Below are 13,552 nucleotides of genomic sequence, written 5' to 3' on the forward strand. Positions count from 1 at the left end.
TCAGATATCTCGAACCACCGAAGGTCGTTTTTTGTATGGCTCGCGACCTTTAATCGCAGAAAGTTAACAAATTTTTGGAACCGCAATCACGATGCAAATTCGACCAGACAAACTGTCTCTTAATCAATTTGGAATGAACGCAATGATTTTAGGCATTAGAAACAGCTTTACTCAGCCTTTCTGGAACAAAGGGCCTAATTCCTAACGTAGACGTCTTAAAGTAATTCAAATGACTATCCAGTGCCACCGGAATCAGCTGTAAAGACGTTGAATCGGGAGGCTTACCATTAGCTTATCAGCCAGGAGGTGGCAGTCAGTATTTGATAGCAAAGTAATTGACTCAGTCCTGGACAACGCATCGGCGATGACGTTCGATACGCCGAAGACGAGCTCAAACTTCGTTGTAAACTGCGAAATGAACATCAGTAGTTTGCTCTCAGTAAGGGAACCCTTGTCGGTTTTCTGAAGAAACGCACAAACCAATATTTTATGATCTGTTTTCACCATGAATTCAATGCCTTCGAAGATGATATATATAGCGAGGAGTTGTAATGACAAATGGGATTACAATTATCAAAAGACTATCATAGATGGTCAAAGACGACGAGGAGAGGAGAGCTGTACTTAAAGCCTAAAAAGCGAAATTTTCTGTGGAGGTCCGTCCGCAAACATTGGAGCTCCACCGAAGTGCTTCGTCGACACGTGTTGCACGCGTCTGTGCTAGTTAGGCTCGAGAATTTGGAGAGGAGGGAGGGGTCCTTCGAACACTTCAACTTCTCACGTGTCATTTCACAAAACCGGTCGTGTCCTTTTCAATGCGTGGATCCGCACAAAGTGGTACAAACCCATGTCGGCTGAGCACCTCAATGGAGCTTGAATAATTGCGGGGCGGACCTCCATGGTCAATTTTGCCCTCTTGGTCGTCTTCAGCCACTTAGAATGGTGGTAAAACCATTGTAATCTCGTTTGTCATTACAAAAGATGCCCAACATTGGGCCCAAAATTTCCTAGGTTCCGATTACTCGAACCAATGGAAGCTAACCTATTCGCACAGCTTCGTTTTGGTGTGTCGGATCGAAATACAATAGTTTCTCAACATTCATTGTTCCCAGCTAGGCTCCACGCGCGCTTTACTTCATCTTTCAAGCATTAAGGTTCATGCCTTTTTCTTAGGGGGGCTTCTATGCCTCAATTTTCCTATCCCACCTTGTAGAGCAGAGTTTCCTGTCATATTCTTGCTAGTATATTCCAAGAGTTCGCCGTTTTTTATGTTTGTCTTTGGGACTTAACATCTCGTAGGTGATTGTCTTCCAGAAGTTTCTGGATTTACGGATCTTTGCGGCTATACGCTGAAAGGCATTTCCGTCCGACCTTCTGAGGAGTGTCCTTTCCTACCTTTATGTGCAGCGGTTATCTCTTTGTTTCAGTAAATGGAAAATTGAACATACTTTCTTTTTAGCCGGGATGAAGTGATGTGTGGGATGAATGTTTGGTGGAATACGAAGACAGTCGGCTAAATTCTGTGCTATTCCGTCCTCAATGATTCATCCTCAATTTGTTCTCTGATTTCAAACGAAAGAAATTGAATTCTCGTGGGTACAGCCTCTGCTATGTTTTGGAACTCCCGCCAGCCTGAAGATGGAAAGCCATTGGTGATAGAGTGATCCCCTTTTGACCGTATTTCGATGCACACGCAATAAGATTTGTAAGTGCCCGGCGCGCCGCAGTCGTAGCAAAATACCCTACGGAGCGGCCAACACAGATCCCAAAGTCTTCTGTTAAGGCTGCGACTGACCCTTATGTCCAAAATGTCGAGTTCTAAGGCCTATTCCCATTCATTGGCGCGTTCCTACATCGGACGCACATAACTCAGTGGACATTATGACGTCTCCCACAGTAACTCCGAAAGTTACCGTTTTGAAGCAGTCCGACACTTTTGATAAGGCATACTCGGACTGGACTACCGCCCATCACAGCAAGTCAGTACAGAGCTGTACCTATTTCCGCAATATTGCACCGACTGCTACGTTGGAAACGTCTGCTGCTAACGCTAATAGTGTGCCTACCCGGAAATAAACTAGTAATGTTGCTTCCGAGATCGATCGTCCAACGATCTGCAACATCGAAATGCTTCGTCGGCTTTGGATGACCACAGGAGGTTTTAGCTTTCGGATTTGCAAGCAGTTCGTCCAACGATGCCTGCATTTTAGCTGCCTTGGAAAGGAATCGACAATAATAGTTTATCGTTCCCAAAATTTGCAAAGGCTCTTCACTGTTTTCGGCGGCTTGTAATCTTTGATTGCTTTTTCACGCAAAGTTGGCGGTGCGACCCCGTGCTGGTTTATGTGATATACACTTCGATGTGTGGATGACTACGCCGCGTTCTCCGAAGCTATCAAAATATCATCTCTTTAACATACACAAAAATCCGGGACTCATAATACGTCATTCATGAACCGTTGGAATAGCTGGGCAACATTTCGTAGTCGCTGAAAACCAGATGAAGTGACCAAAGCTGTTCAAGTCGATTTTCGAAAATATCATTTTCTCAGCCAAACCAGTGACGATGTCCTATATATGCCGCATTGGGTATCGTCAGGCTTGGTAGTTGCGTTCATTCTCGCATTCACCCCAGCGTCGCAACCCGGTTAAAAAGAATGTATGGTAGAGCATTCTGTCCTTGTAGTCCTCTATTGATTGTAAACCGTTTTCCCATCGACTAAGTAAGGTGGAAACCTGATCTATTACCAATTTACATCGACTGAAGTCTGTTTGATATAAGCTGAGGATGGTCTGGTTGCATGGGGCGAGCCGACCCAGTAAAATAGAAAAAAATATTTTAGAGTTGGTATTCTACAATTGCTGGATTAAATGATATCTTCCTTTTTATGTATGAAGCAGGTATTGCCTCTTTACCAGTTACTGCTATTGTAGATATTGACCATCAGTTAATGAGCGCTTGGTGTTGCTTGTGGCTTTCATATTTAATCAATTTTCGCTGATTTCGCTGACTGTCGCCTTTTAATTCTTAAGCCAATTAGTTATATTAACCATTTTCTCGATGCCTCAATTCGCCAATACTCTGCTAATAGAGCTATTCATCAAAATACTCAACATATCGGTTCAATATGTCCCCAAGGTCGGAAATCATATCTCCCTCTTTGTCTGGTAAAATGAAAATTAAGGTGTATTAGGCTACGTCCAGCTGACGTGTAAAACTTTCCTTATTCGTTGCACTTCTCGAGTTCACAGACATTTAAGCTTCCTTTCAATCGAGTGCTTCCAATTATCATTTCATATGACACTCTTAGGTGGATAATCCAAGACAATATGCGTTTCATTCACGGTTACCAGTCGAACTAACCATCACAGCAAAGCAAGCACAAAAACAAACACAAAGATCCATGACAAATGTCGTTTCAAATCCAAGGCAATGTGATCAAAAAGTTAACCTTCAACTAATTCGGCCATTGCACCGCCCGTAGTATTTAACTTAAATCAAAAATTATTCCTTAATGTCAGTAAAATTCATATTTTAATTAATGATAAAATTACATAAATTAAAACTACATATTAATGAATCGTAAAAACTATATAGTGATATCGTGCTTTTTATACCTTTACTTAATTTATTTCTATCTTTAAACTTTCAGATTTTAATCATACTGGCGACTATTAGCTGACGATCAAAATGATATCGCGTCGTAAAATTTTGTCAAGGTCCTTAGATAATCTGGACGACATATCCAGAACCGGTGAAGAGGAAGATGTTTGGTACGATAAGGATAAGCTGTGCAGGGTGAGTTACTTTATTTACACGTCATAAACGCTCATAATTTTATGAGCCCAAATCCAGTCTTTCTTATCTTTACTACTGCATCTTTTGAAATATGTTCAATAAAAACCTTAGTAAGTTCAAAATAATGTTAAAAATTCAATCATAAACTTAAACGAACAAGAACCTAAGACAACCATAATCACCCAAATCACTTCTTGACATCTTTTCGCAAATTAAAGATTACAAAATGCCTGATATTGTACATGCACAGCTATATCAATATGTTCGCGATCGCTACCCCATTCATGATCTCAGATATCAGGCATCAAACAAGTTTGCATTGAAAATCATACGATTGACATTTTAAAATTTCATTAGCATATGAGTATCTTTGATGCTGCTCCAAACTCGTTTCCATATTTTCGCAATTTTTCATTATTACTCCACACATGGATCCGTGAGAGTGAATGAGAAATGACTATCTATGGCACCAAATATCAAATATCGATGGAAACACGCAAGCCAAGGAATGGATCGAATTAACAGACAAGATTTTTAACAATGTGACTAGTTCACCTTAAGTAAAAAGTTTATGCTATTTTTTTCTTCTTGTATTTCTATAATTAATTATGAGACTGACTTGCTTTAATAAAATAGTAAAAAAAAAATGAATCAAGACTTTGGGTTGGAAGATGTGAGAAATCACTCATTTTATTTATGATTTTTAAATTTGTATATAAATATCAAATTATTATACAGTTATGATAACTTTAAAAACCAATTTTCTGACATTTCAACAAATAAATAAATTAGAAAGAATGGTTAGATATGAGAGAAAAAAATAAAATGAATTATCATTGACGTATGATATCAATAAATGATAACTATTTCAAATAAATGAAAAGATATAAATATAAAAAGCTGAAGACTCCAATAATATTATAAATAACATATTTTTTTAATAAATTCTGAAAATATAGATAAAATTATAAAAATCGAGGAGCAAAACTTAAAAATGTTAAAATCTCAAAATTAAGTAATATAAAGGGTCTAAACCAATAAACCCTTAGTTCGAAGACGAAATCAACATACCACTTCACAATTTTTGTCATATATCTTACCTCACATATTACATATGTAAATTTAAAAAAAAATATTTGGCGCGTTTGTAAACCACCAGTTTCTTGGTGAGATAGAGAAAAGTGGGAGAGAAAAAATTTTCACTTCTGTTTGCTCTGTTGAAGTTGGAAATTGTCAACATAAATCCTTCGATTGCTTGCCAATTTACCAAAGGCAATTTTTTTAACCAAGCAACGTTCGCAGTAGGATTTGAAGACGTCAGCTATGCAGAATTATTACTTAGTTTGCGAACACTTAAAAATATCTTGACACTGTACGAAACGATCGAGGTTGTACCCAGCCCTGACCAGAAAGAGATGAATAATTCACTTGGTTATGAAAAGCAATCTTCGGGGTTCTTCCACACAGGACGGTCTTTGCATAAAACTCGCAGAGATCAGTGTGCCTGCCCAAAGTACTACCATATTTCGCAATACGATTTGAGGGCACCGTACCCGAGACAAAGGGAACTATATGTCGATAATTCGCCGACGTAGTCACAATCAACATAGGCCTCCAGTCTTAAATTCGCCACCCTCTATCGGGATGAGCTGTCCTTCTCGTCGTTCATTAGAGATTCGAATTCTAAATCTACCAACCATCAATGCCCTTCTTATTAAAAAAGAATAGGAGAGGAGGGGAAGTCGTAAAAGGACCCTATGTTCATAAAACACCTCTCTCCGCTAGTTAAATCGACCAACTAGTCTAGGAAAAATATGATAGTTGCAAATGATCAAAAAAGCATCAGGTTTGACTATCATCAACGGCAAGGATAAATCTATCCCAAAATCCTAATAACGATATTTATCTTGTTAGATTCATCATTATCTAGGTTTAGCTCGTCGGAACTATCCGATTTACACTCACTAATGTGCTTCTATGTTAATCAGGCTCGATTCACTGGCTACATCCATTCATCATAGTTCATGCACGAAAATTCAAGTAATTCGCTTAGTGTATTTGCAAGGTGTATATATTGAAATCACTCTTATTAACTTACGTCTGACGTAGGTAAATGTCCGCGGCAACCTCAGACAATCGTTTCAATAACCACCTTTCAATAGTTTCGGTACCCAAAGAATCCTGATGACATAGCCAAGTGTTCTCACTGAGACCACAAGGTAGACCATGTTTTTCAAAACAATAGCCCCGAGCGGTGGTATTAATAATAGTCCGCATGATTTTGGTAAACAAGACCCCAAGCCATAAAAATCATTACGAAATCACACCGTAGAATCCTGATTAGTCCCCATCACTGCAGTATTGAATAATATTCTACGTAGAAAGAATGTTATGCGAATAGGAAGTTTTGGTGCAAAGTTTGTCCCGTGGCAACCAAGTTCACACAGCATGCCTTTGAAAAATGAGTATTTTAAAGTACTATGTTCGTCCCTTTATTTTTTTTAGGTTAGACTAAGAGAGGCCACAATTAAGAGCAATCTGATAATATGTATGCAACTTGACTTTCCCTGTTTCTGGTAACAGTTCAGATTATTTTTCACCTACCTGTCAATTGATGGTTTTAAGCGTTGCCACGAGTTGTTGTGCATATATATTCGATATATCGTGTTTCCTGTTCACTCCTTAGTGGAGTATAGGGCATCCACACAGTCTGACTGTGATTCAGTTTCACCATCATCACACTTAACGTTGTGCAAGTGATAAGCTCACAGCAACTAGACAAACACAAGACGAGCACAGGCACCCATGGTAACGGGGATTCGAACCCAGAGCAGCAAGATTGACAGGCTGACCCTCTACCCTATCAACCATCGCGCCGGGAAACTAAAATGTCCAAAAAGATCCTCTCACATTCTCAAGTTTGGGTCGCACATGCAAACACTTGTCGACGGGACACTTTAGTGACCCTGCAGGGTGAACTCCTCTTCTGTTTTTAGACTTATTCTAATCTCATAGTTACATAACTCGACATAATCCGGTCATTCTACATATCTTCAAGCCTCTGTGTTTATTACAACTTTCAAGAGAGTTAGCGAAGTATACTTTCAAGTCTTTACTGCCTTATTTAGTGTTGCCCTGTAGAAGGATGTGCTAGTTAAGAGCTAGTGCGTAAACAATCGTACTTCTAAGATAAATTACAAAAAACGACAATCGTTTTCAAATGGAATTTTTAATCTTAAATCCCAGGATCAGGAGGGGTAGAACATTAAGCTATTAAACTTGTATAGGGAACTGTCTGCATCGACATCTTGACATCTTGACATCTTGAAATTTCTAAAGCTATAGTGGTCAGAACACTTGTAATGCATGGACGAATTCGGAAGGAGGGAGAAACATAATGGATCCAGTTACTTCTGGGAATCAATTTTGCGAAACTCCAAAAGGCTGGTTTGACAATCTGGGCCATTTGGAGAGTAACCCTACGCTGGATCGTAGAAATGAATGCGAAAACGAATAATGATAATATGATACATAATATATAATCTATGACACATACATAACTGGACCGCACGCGTGAGGATTAACACTTGCAAACAATGATACCGCGATCGAACACCATCTCTATTCGATTCCTCAATCTGCCTCTTATTTGGATGAGGCGTGCATTTTAGGATTCCATTTCCCTTCCCGGGGCTAACTTTTGTAGAACGCTCTTTGTTTAATTAACAGCGTTTTTGGTATTTAGAAGAAAAGGAGGAGAAATGGGTCCTTAAATTAAATTTTTCGTAAATTATTTTCGACATGATGCTAAACTTCACAGTTTCAGTATGTTACCGATACAAAATACTCATGTACCTGTCAAATTAAAAATAAATAAAAAAAGTCCCACGCCTAGATTGAAAATAAATCTTAAATATAACACCTAAATTAAAATCAAATAGACTAACATGAAATGAACTAGACCAAGGCTAAAACACACTCAAATTAAAATTAAAGGACTAAAATGAAACGAAATTAAAAACAAAAACAAAAATTACTAAAAATAAAATGGAAATAAATTAAAATCAAATGGTTTAAAATAGAACCTAATTAAAGAAAAGGCTACTAACAACAAACTAAATCTGAATGAAGTGACCAAAAAAAAACTGAATTAAAATGGAAAAACTCCAAAGAAACCAAAGCAAACTGAAAGAAAATGACTAAAACGAAATTAAATTAGAGTCAAATAAACTGGAATGAATCTAAGTTAAAATGAAGTAAACTGAAACCAAATTGAATTAAAATTAAACAAACTGAAATGAAAGGAAATTAGAGTGAAAAGGACTAAAATGACTCTAAATTAAAAGGAAATGAATTCTAATTGACCAAATTAAAATGAATTAAGCGAAATGGAACTAAATTAAAATGAAATTGACCAAAAAGCGACTGAATTGAAATAAATTGGACTAAAATGAAATTAAATTAGGCCAAATTAAATAAATAAGAGGGCAAAAAATGAAATTAACCTAAAATGGCATATGCTATGTACAACTAACTGGAATTGACAAAAATTAACTAATCTAAACTAATAAACTAAAATGATTTCATTTCAAATGGAACCGAAGTAAAGTGAAATTAAATTACAATGAAAGAGACTAGAATATAACTAACTTAACGTGAATTAAACTAAAATAAAATTAAATTAGAATGAATAAGGCTAAAGTAAAAAATGAAACTAAACTAAAATGAAATGAAATATAGCTAAATATAAATGAAATGAACTAAAATTCAAGTGCATAAAAATGTAATGGACTAAAATTAAGTCAACTTAACAATTGTGTTATCACCCAGGCTACCCATCGACGTACAATTTGATAAATTACTTTGGTTCTTGGAAAAATTGGCTAAAATCTTCTGAGATCTCCACGATTGGGCCAATTTTCTATTAAATTATGCATTAACCAAATTTCTTTCATTTCTTTAACTAACAAAATATTGAAGTTGAAAAAAGTGTACGTATAACCCACCCGAGGTACCCGGGTACTCCTATACAAAATTCAAATTTTCAATTATTTATAAAGTATATATGAGAGTAAAATGATTATAATAATAACTAAATTTCATAATATCATGGTTAGGAAAAAAATATCGAATGTTCAACGTTTACGCAGTAATACAAAAAAAGTAAAATAAAACAATAAATTAAAAAAAAAGATAGATAATTACATTGTAGTAAGCAGGTTTGTTCAATATAATTTGAATTTATTGATTGCATTCTAAACATTTAGTTGTTTTTGTCAGGTGTTCATTACAAACAGACCTTTTACGCTTATTGCATCACTTCCTTGTCTTCCTTCGTTTGCGAATAGATTACTTACTGCAAATGAGGCATGCTCCTACCACACCTTTCTGCCAGTATTATCACACAATTGATTGGCAGCAACCTCTACTATCACTGGTTTGCCTTCTCAACTTTTTATCGTCATTCTTTGGTTGATTTCGCATAATCTGTTGATTTGAAGCTTATCAGCATTACTAATTCTGCTGCAAATTGTCGTATTAAAAGTCCCCGTTGGTTGTTCTTTTTAGAAATAACTTTATTTTATTTTAGTTTCGTAATAAACGATGTAAGTACGAAAAAGTCAATATGAAGGGAATTCATTCATGGTTGAGCATACTTCACCCACATTTGACCCATGCTATCGATGCCGGTTGTAGTTTTATTATAAAATATAATAATTTGTGGCTAAATCATAATCTAAAAAATAAATAAATGCATGTCTTATAAAAGCTTTATACCCATATTAATATAAAAAATATTTTGTTTTGTATATGTGCCTCCAAAAATTTAGCTCTTGTCACCTCTTCTCTTATTTTGCATATAAAATACACGAGAAAAACCATAGACATTTTTACAAAAAAGAGGTTGAATAATATTTACAATATAAAAGCATGGAAATACCAATCAACATACGGAAATATCTGAGTTATGTTAGTAATAACTGCGCGACGCTTATATCTTTCTTCTTCGAGTAAGCGGCTCGTACTAAACTAAACTGCCTCCCAAATGTGTACATTCGTTTCAAAATTATTCCAGAATGTTTCTTAGATATCAGGTTTACTTATCTTTTCCTGACCTTACCTGGATTAATAAAGTACACTGGCTATTATACCTGAATTAGGATTATAACTAAACTTCTTTTGTGCTACACTACAGTGAACAACGTAGACTTTTTCTGGATGGTAAACCAAGGGTTAAACTTATATTTAAACTGAACTAAACTGGATCAAAACGAACGAAACGACTAAAATAGAACCAAATTTTTTAATGAAAGAGGAGAAGTACCCGGTGCAACTAAATTGAAACCAAATGGCTAAAATGCAAAAAAAACTAGAATCAAACTAAATTAAAAAATAAAATTCACTAAGATGAAATTAAATTTGTAAGAAAGAGACGAAAATGTAACCAAATTTCACTAAAATAGAACTAAACTAACATGAATTGGACTGATAGATTCAGTTCAGTTTCATAAATGAACAAAAATAAAGATAACTATAATGAAATATACTAAAATGGAAGTAAATTAAAATAAAGTGGACTAAAATTGAATCATATTACAATGCAGAAAGAAAAATGAAGGCAAATTAAAATCAAATGAAATAAAATTAAACCAAATTAAAATGAAATAGACTCAAATAAATCTAAACTGAGGTGGAATAACTACAGGGACTCTAAATGAATTGTAGTTCGAACAAAATCAAACCGAGTGAAATCGAATTAAGTTTGAAAGAAACAGCTAAATAGCCAATGAAATGCCATTATATTAAAACCAAATGGAAAAAAATTAAGTAAGTAAACACATTGAATGAGACTAAAATAGCACTAAATTAAAATTGAATTCCAGAAATGAAACCAAACTAAAATAATATAGATAGAACTGAAGTTTAATTTAAATGATATAAAGTAAAATAAATTTAAATTAAATTGATATAATTTAAAACAGTATTAAATTAAAATAAATTAAACTAAAATGGAATTAAATTAAAACGAATTAAACTGAAATGTAATTTAATTACAATCAAACCGCTTAAATGAAATAAAGTAGTATGAAACCAAATTATAATAAAATAGACTAACAATTAAGTTTAGGATAAAATTACAACTGAATTAAAACTAAGTAAACCATAACGAAATTAAAGTAAAGTGAAATGGAATTAATATCAAATGAAATGTAAAAGTAAAATAATCAAACCTAAAACCGAAAACTGAAAAATTAAAATAAAATTGGAAAAATACTGAAGATTAACAATACAAATAATAATACTTGATATATTGGCTGCGGGTGGACGATGTCACCAGCATTAGAAGATAATTTCGTATACGGTGGGGGAGGGGCTTAGCCACTGAGCTCGCAGCCCTCCATAGTCCATTCTACTCAGCAGAAAAATAATAAATTCTATGTACAAAATTGTTTCCATGTATAAAATAAGTTGCAAACCTCCCCTTGGTAGATTCTGACCCATGGGCCTCCTAAAAGTTGTTCCAAATAGTGATGCATTATTATTTATTGTTATTTCTCTTAACTAAAGAAAATAAATTTGTAGTTTATTAAAGCAATACGTACTTAAGAAACAAAGTTGCTTTATCATCTAATAAACAGCTTTTCTAAGGGAATATAAAGTAACATAAAATATATATATAAATGCATATGAACACTTCTTCTCTTATCGATAAATCATTAATGCAAAATGTTAAAATGTTAGTGGAATTTCGAAGCAAATTGATCTTTTATAATAAATACAATGTTTTTGTTGGTTGTTGTCGTTTGAACAATGAAAAAGGTAAATGATATTATTTCCTCCGTTGATAAATTTATTAAAATAGTTTAAATAATAGTTCTCTAGACAAAAAATCCTCTTTAAAATCTGGCTTCCCTCAACAATGGATAAAATTTACTCTTGTTTATTTTAATTTGTCGATTACACCACAATATTTTGCTTCTTCCGATTGTTTATAATAAATTAGTAACTTTTATCAGGGATAAGTCACCTTCTATGACATAAAGGTGGCAAATATTCCCTCATTTTGTGTTAGTTTCTATTTGTACCATAAATTGTCAAATTGTCACGATGATTTACTGTAGTTTATAAATTGAATTTTCACGAAAGAAGAGTTGGCAAAATACATTTCATTGAATGAAAATTAACTATCAAAATTTTATAAATCTGGCGTAACAGAGTAATTTGTATCCGAAAGAATAAATTGTATTTTTTTTCTAAACTGAATTCTGCCATGAACAAAATCAAAAAGCAAAACGTTTTCAAGTTTGCTATGAATCAATCATTACCGTCTTAGCAACAATTAATTATACGGGAACCAGCAAAAAAGGCAAATCAAACTAGATTTCAAGCTTGAACAAGAATAGATAAAAGTCTAAATCTTAACCGTCGACACGCGATAAAAACCATTTAACCATGGTTTACAGTAAATACACCACAGCTATATCCGCAACTTAGTACCTTTTTTCATTGTGGTTCTTTTTTCTCCTTTTCCTCTCGAACGACCCAATGCAACCAGCAAACCAGTAAATGATTAAATCTCTTGAAATTACTTTCATTTTCTTTATATCGTTTCTTGGCAGTCACACAGCTTCTTGAAGTAGAACGCACATTCATAAACAGCTAATAAGCGAGCATTTTATAATTTTATTCGATTATTATCGTTATTCAGCAGTTGTTGTATTTGTTACAGAACTCAATTGATCTGTGAATGTATCAAGGACGTATTATGATTGAAGCTAATTTTGATTAATTGAATTGTTGCTGTTGTTGTTCTTATGTAAGTAATTTGATCGGGAATTATTGTATCTTTTTCTCTGTGGAATTTGTTAGTATTCGTGCATTGAATAGCATTCAATACTACTCGTATTTTGATTCATTGGATAGTTGGTTTTATTATTATTAATCGATACCTCATAACTTTTAAATATGTAAACTAAATGCCAGCTCCCATTGCACCCCATTCTTTGCGGATGTGTTATTTTTTCAATCTCATTAAAGTTCCCTTAGAACGCATGTGTATGTGTGTGGAGGGGGAGAAGCTACAGCTTTTGAGTACTTAGGCCATGTTGGCCCATTGTACTCGCCACCCCCATCCCCCACCCCCCAACGGAATATTCCGTCACAACTGGTGAACATCGGCATCAAAGATCTGATGCTTGATGCGTCCATAGGCGGAGCATTCACATAGGAAATGCTCTGTGGATTCCGCTTCCTCATTACAGGAGAGACCCGCATCATCTTGAATATTTCGAATTCTGAACATACAGTGGTGGTGGTAATTGGTGAGGTCGATGCCAAATCGATTAAAACATGTTATTAAAAACAAAGGCTACCCGACTAAATACTAAATGCTTAATTTTCTCGTTGTTTTTTCTCGAAATTCATAACGTACGAATACGAATGCGTCGTTTAGTTATACGACAGTTTAACTGAATACTTAATTTTTGGATTTTATTTTATTGTTGAGTAATTGAATTTGAATATTATTTTGTAAATTTAATTGGATTTAGATATTGTATTTAAATAAAATTTACGCAATGTAAAAATAATGTTTAAAATTCTTTATTTTTTCATGATTACTTAATTTTTTCCCTCAATACTCACGGTGTACGAATACGGATGCTGGCCTCTGTATGTCCAGCTAGTGAATTACGGCCTGTCAGAATGCCCACAATACTCCTGCAAGTCCTGATACCCCAATTGCTGGTTCCA

At 34.6% G+C, this 13,552-nt stretch overlaps 1 protein-coding gene across 1 annotated transcript in view; it reads left to right on the top strand.

Annotated features, from left to right (window-relative positions):
- The window catches only part of LOC119646328, a 118,463-nt gene that overhangs the window by 45,957 nt on the left and 58,954 nt on the right, over positions 1-13,552 (top strand). The window contains exon 2 of the mRNA XM_038046753.1: positions 3,654-3,799. Within this exon, the coding sequence (XP_037902681.1) occupies positions 3,692-3,799 (108 nt within the window). The 5' untranslated portion in view covers positions 3,654-3,691. The remainder of the gene's footprint in view (positions 1-3,653; positions 3,800-13,552) is intronic.

Source organism: Hermetia illucens, chromosome 1 (genome assembly GCF_905115235.1).
Source record: "Hermetia illucens chromosome 1, iHerIll2.2.curated.20191125, whole genome shotgun sequence".
Taxonomy (NCBI): domain Eukaryota; kingdom Metazoa; phylum Arthropoda; class Insecta; order Diptera; family Stratiomyidae; genus Hermetia; species Hermetia illucens.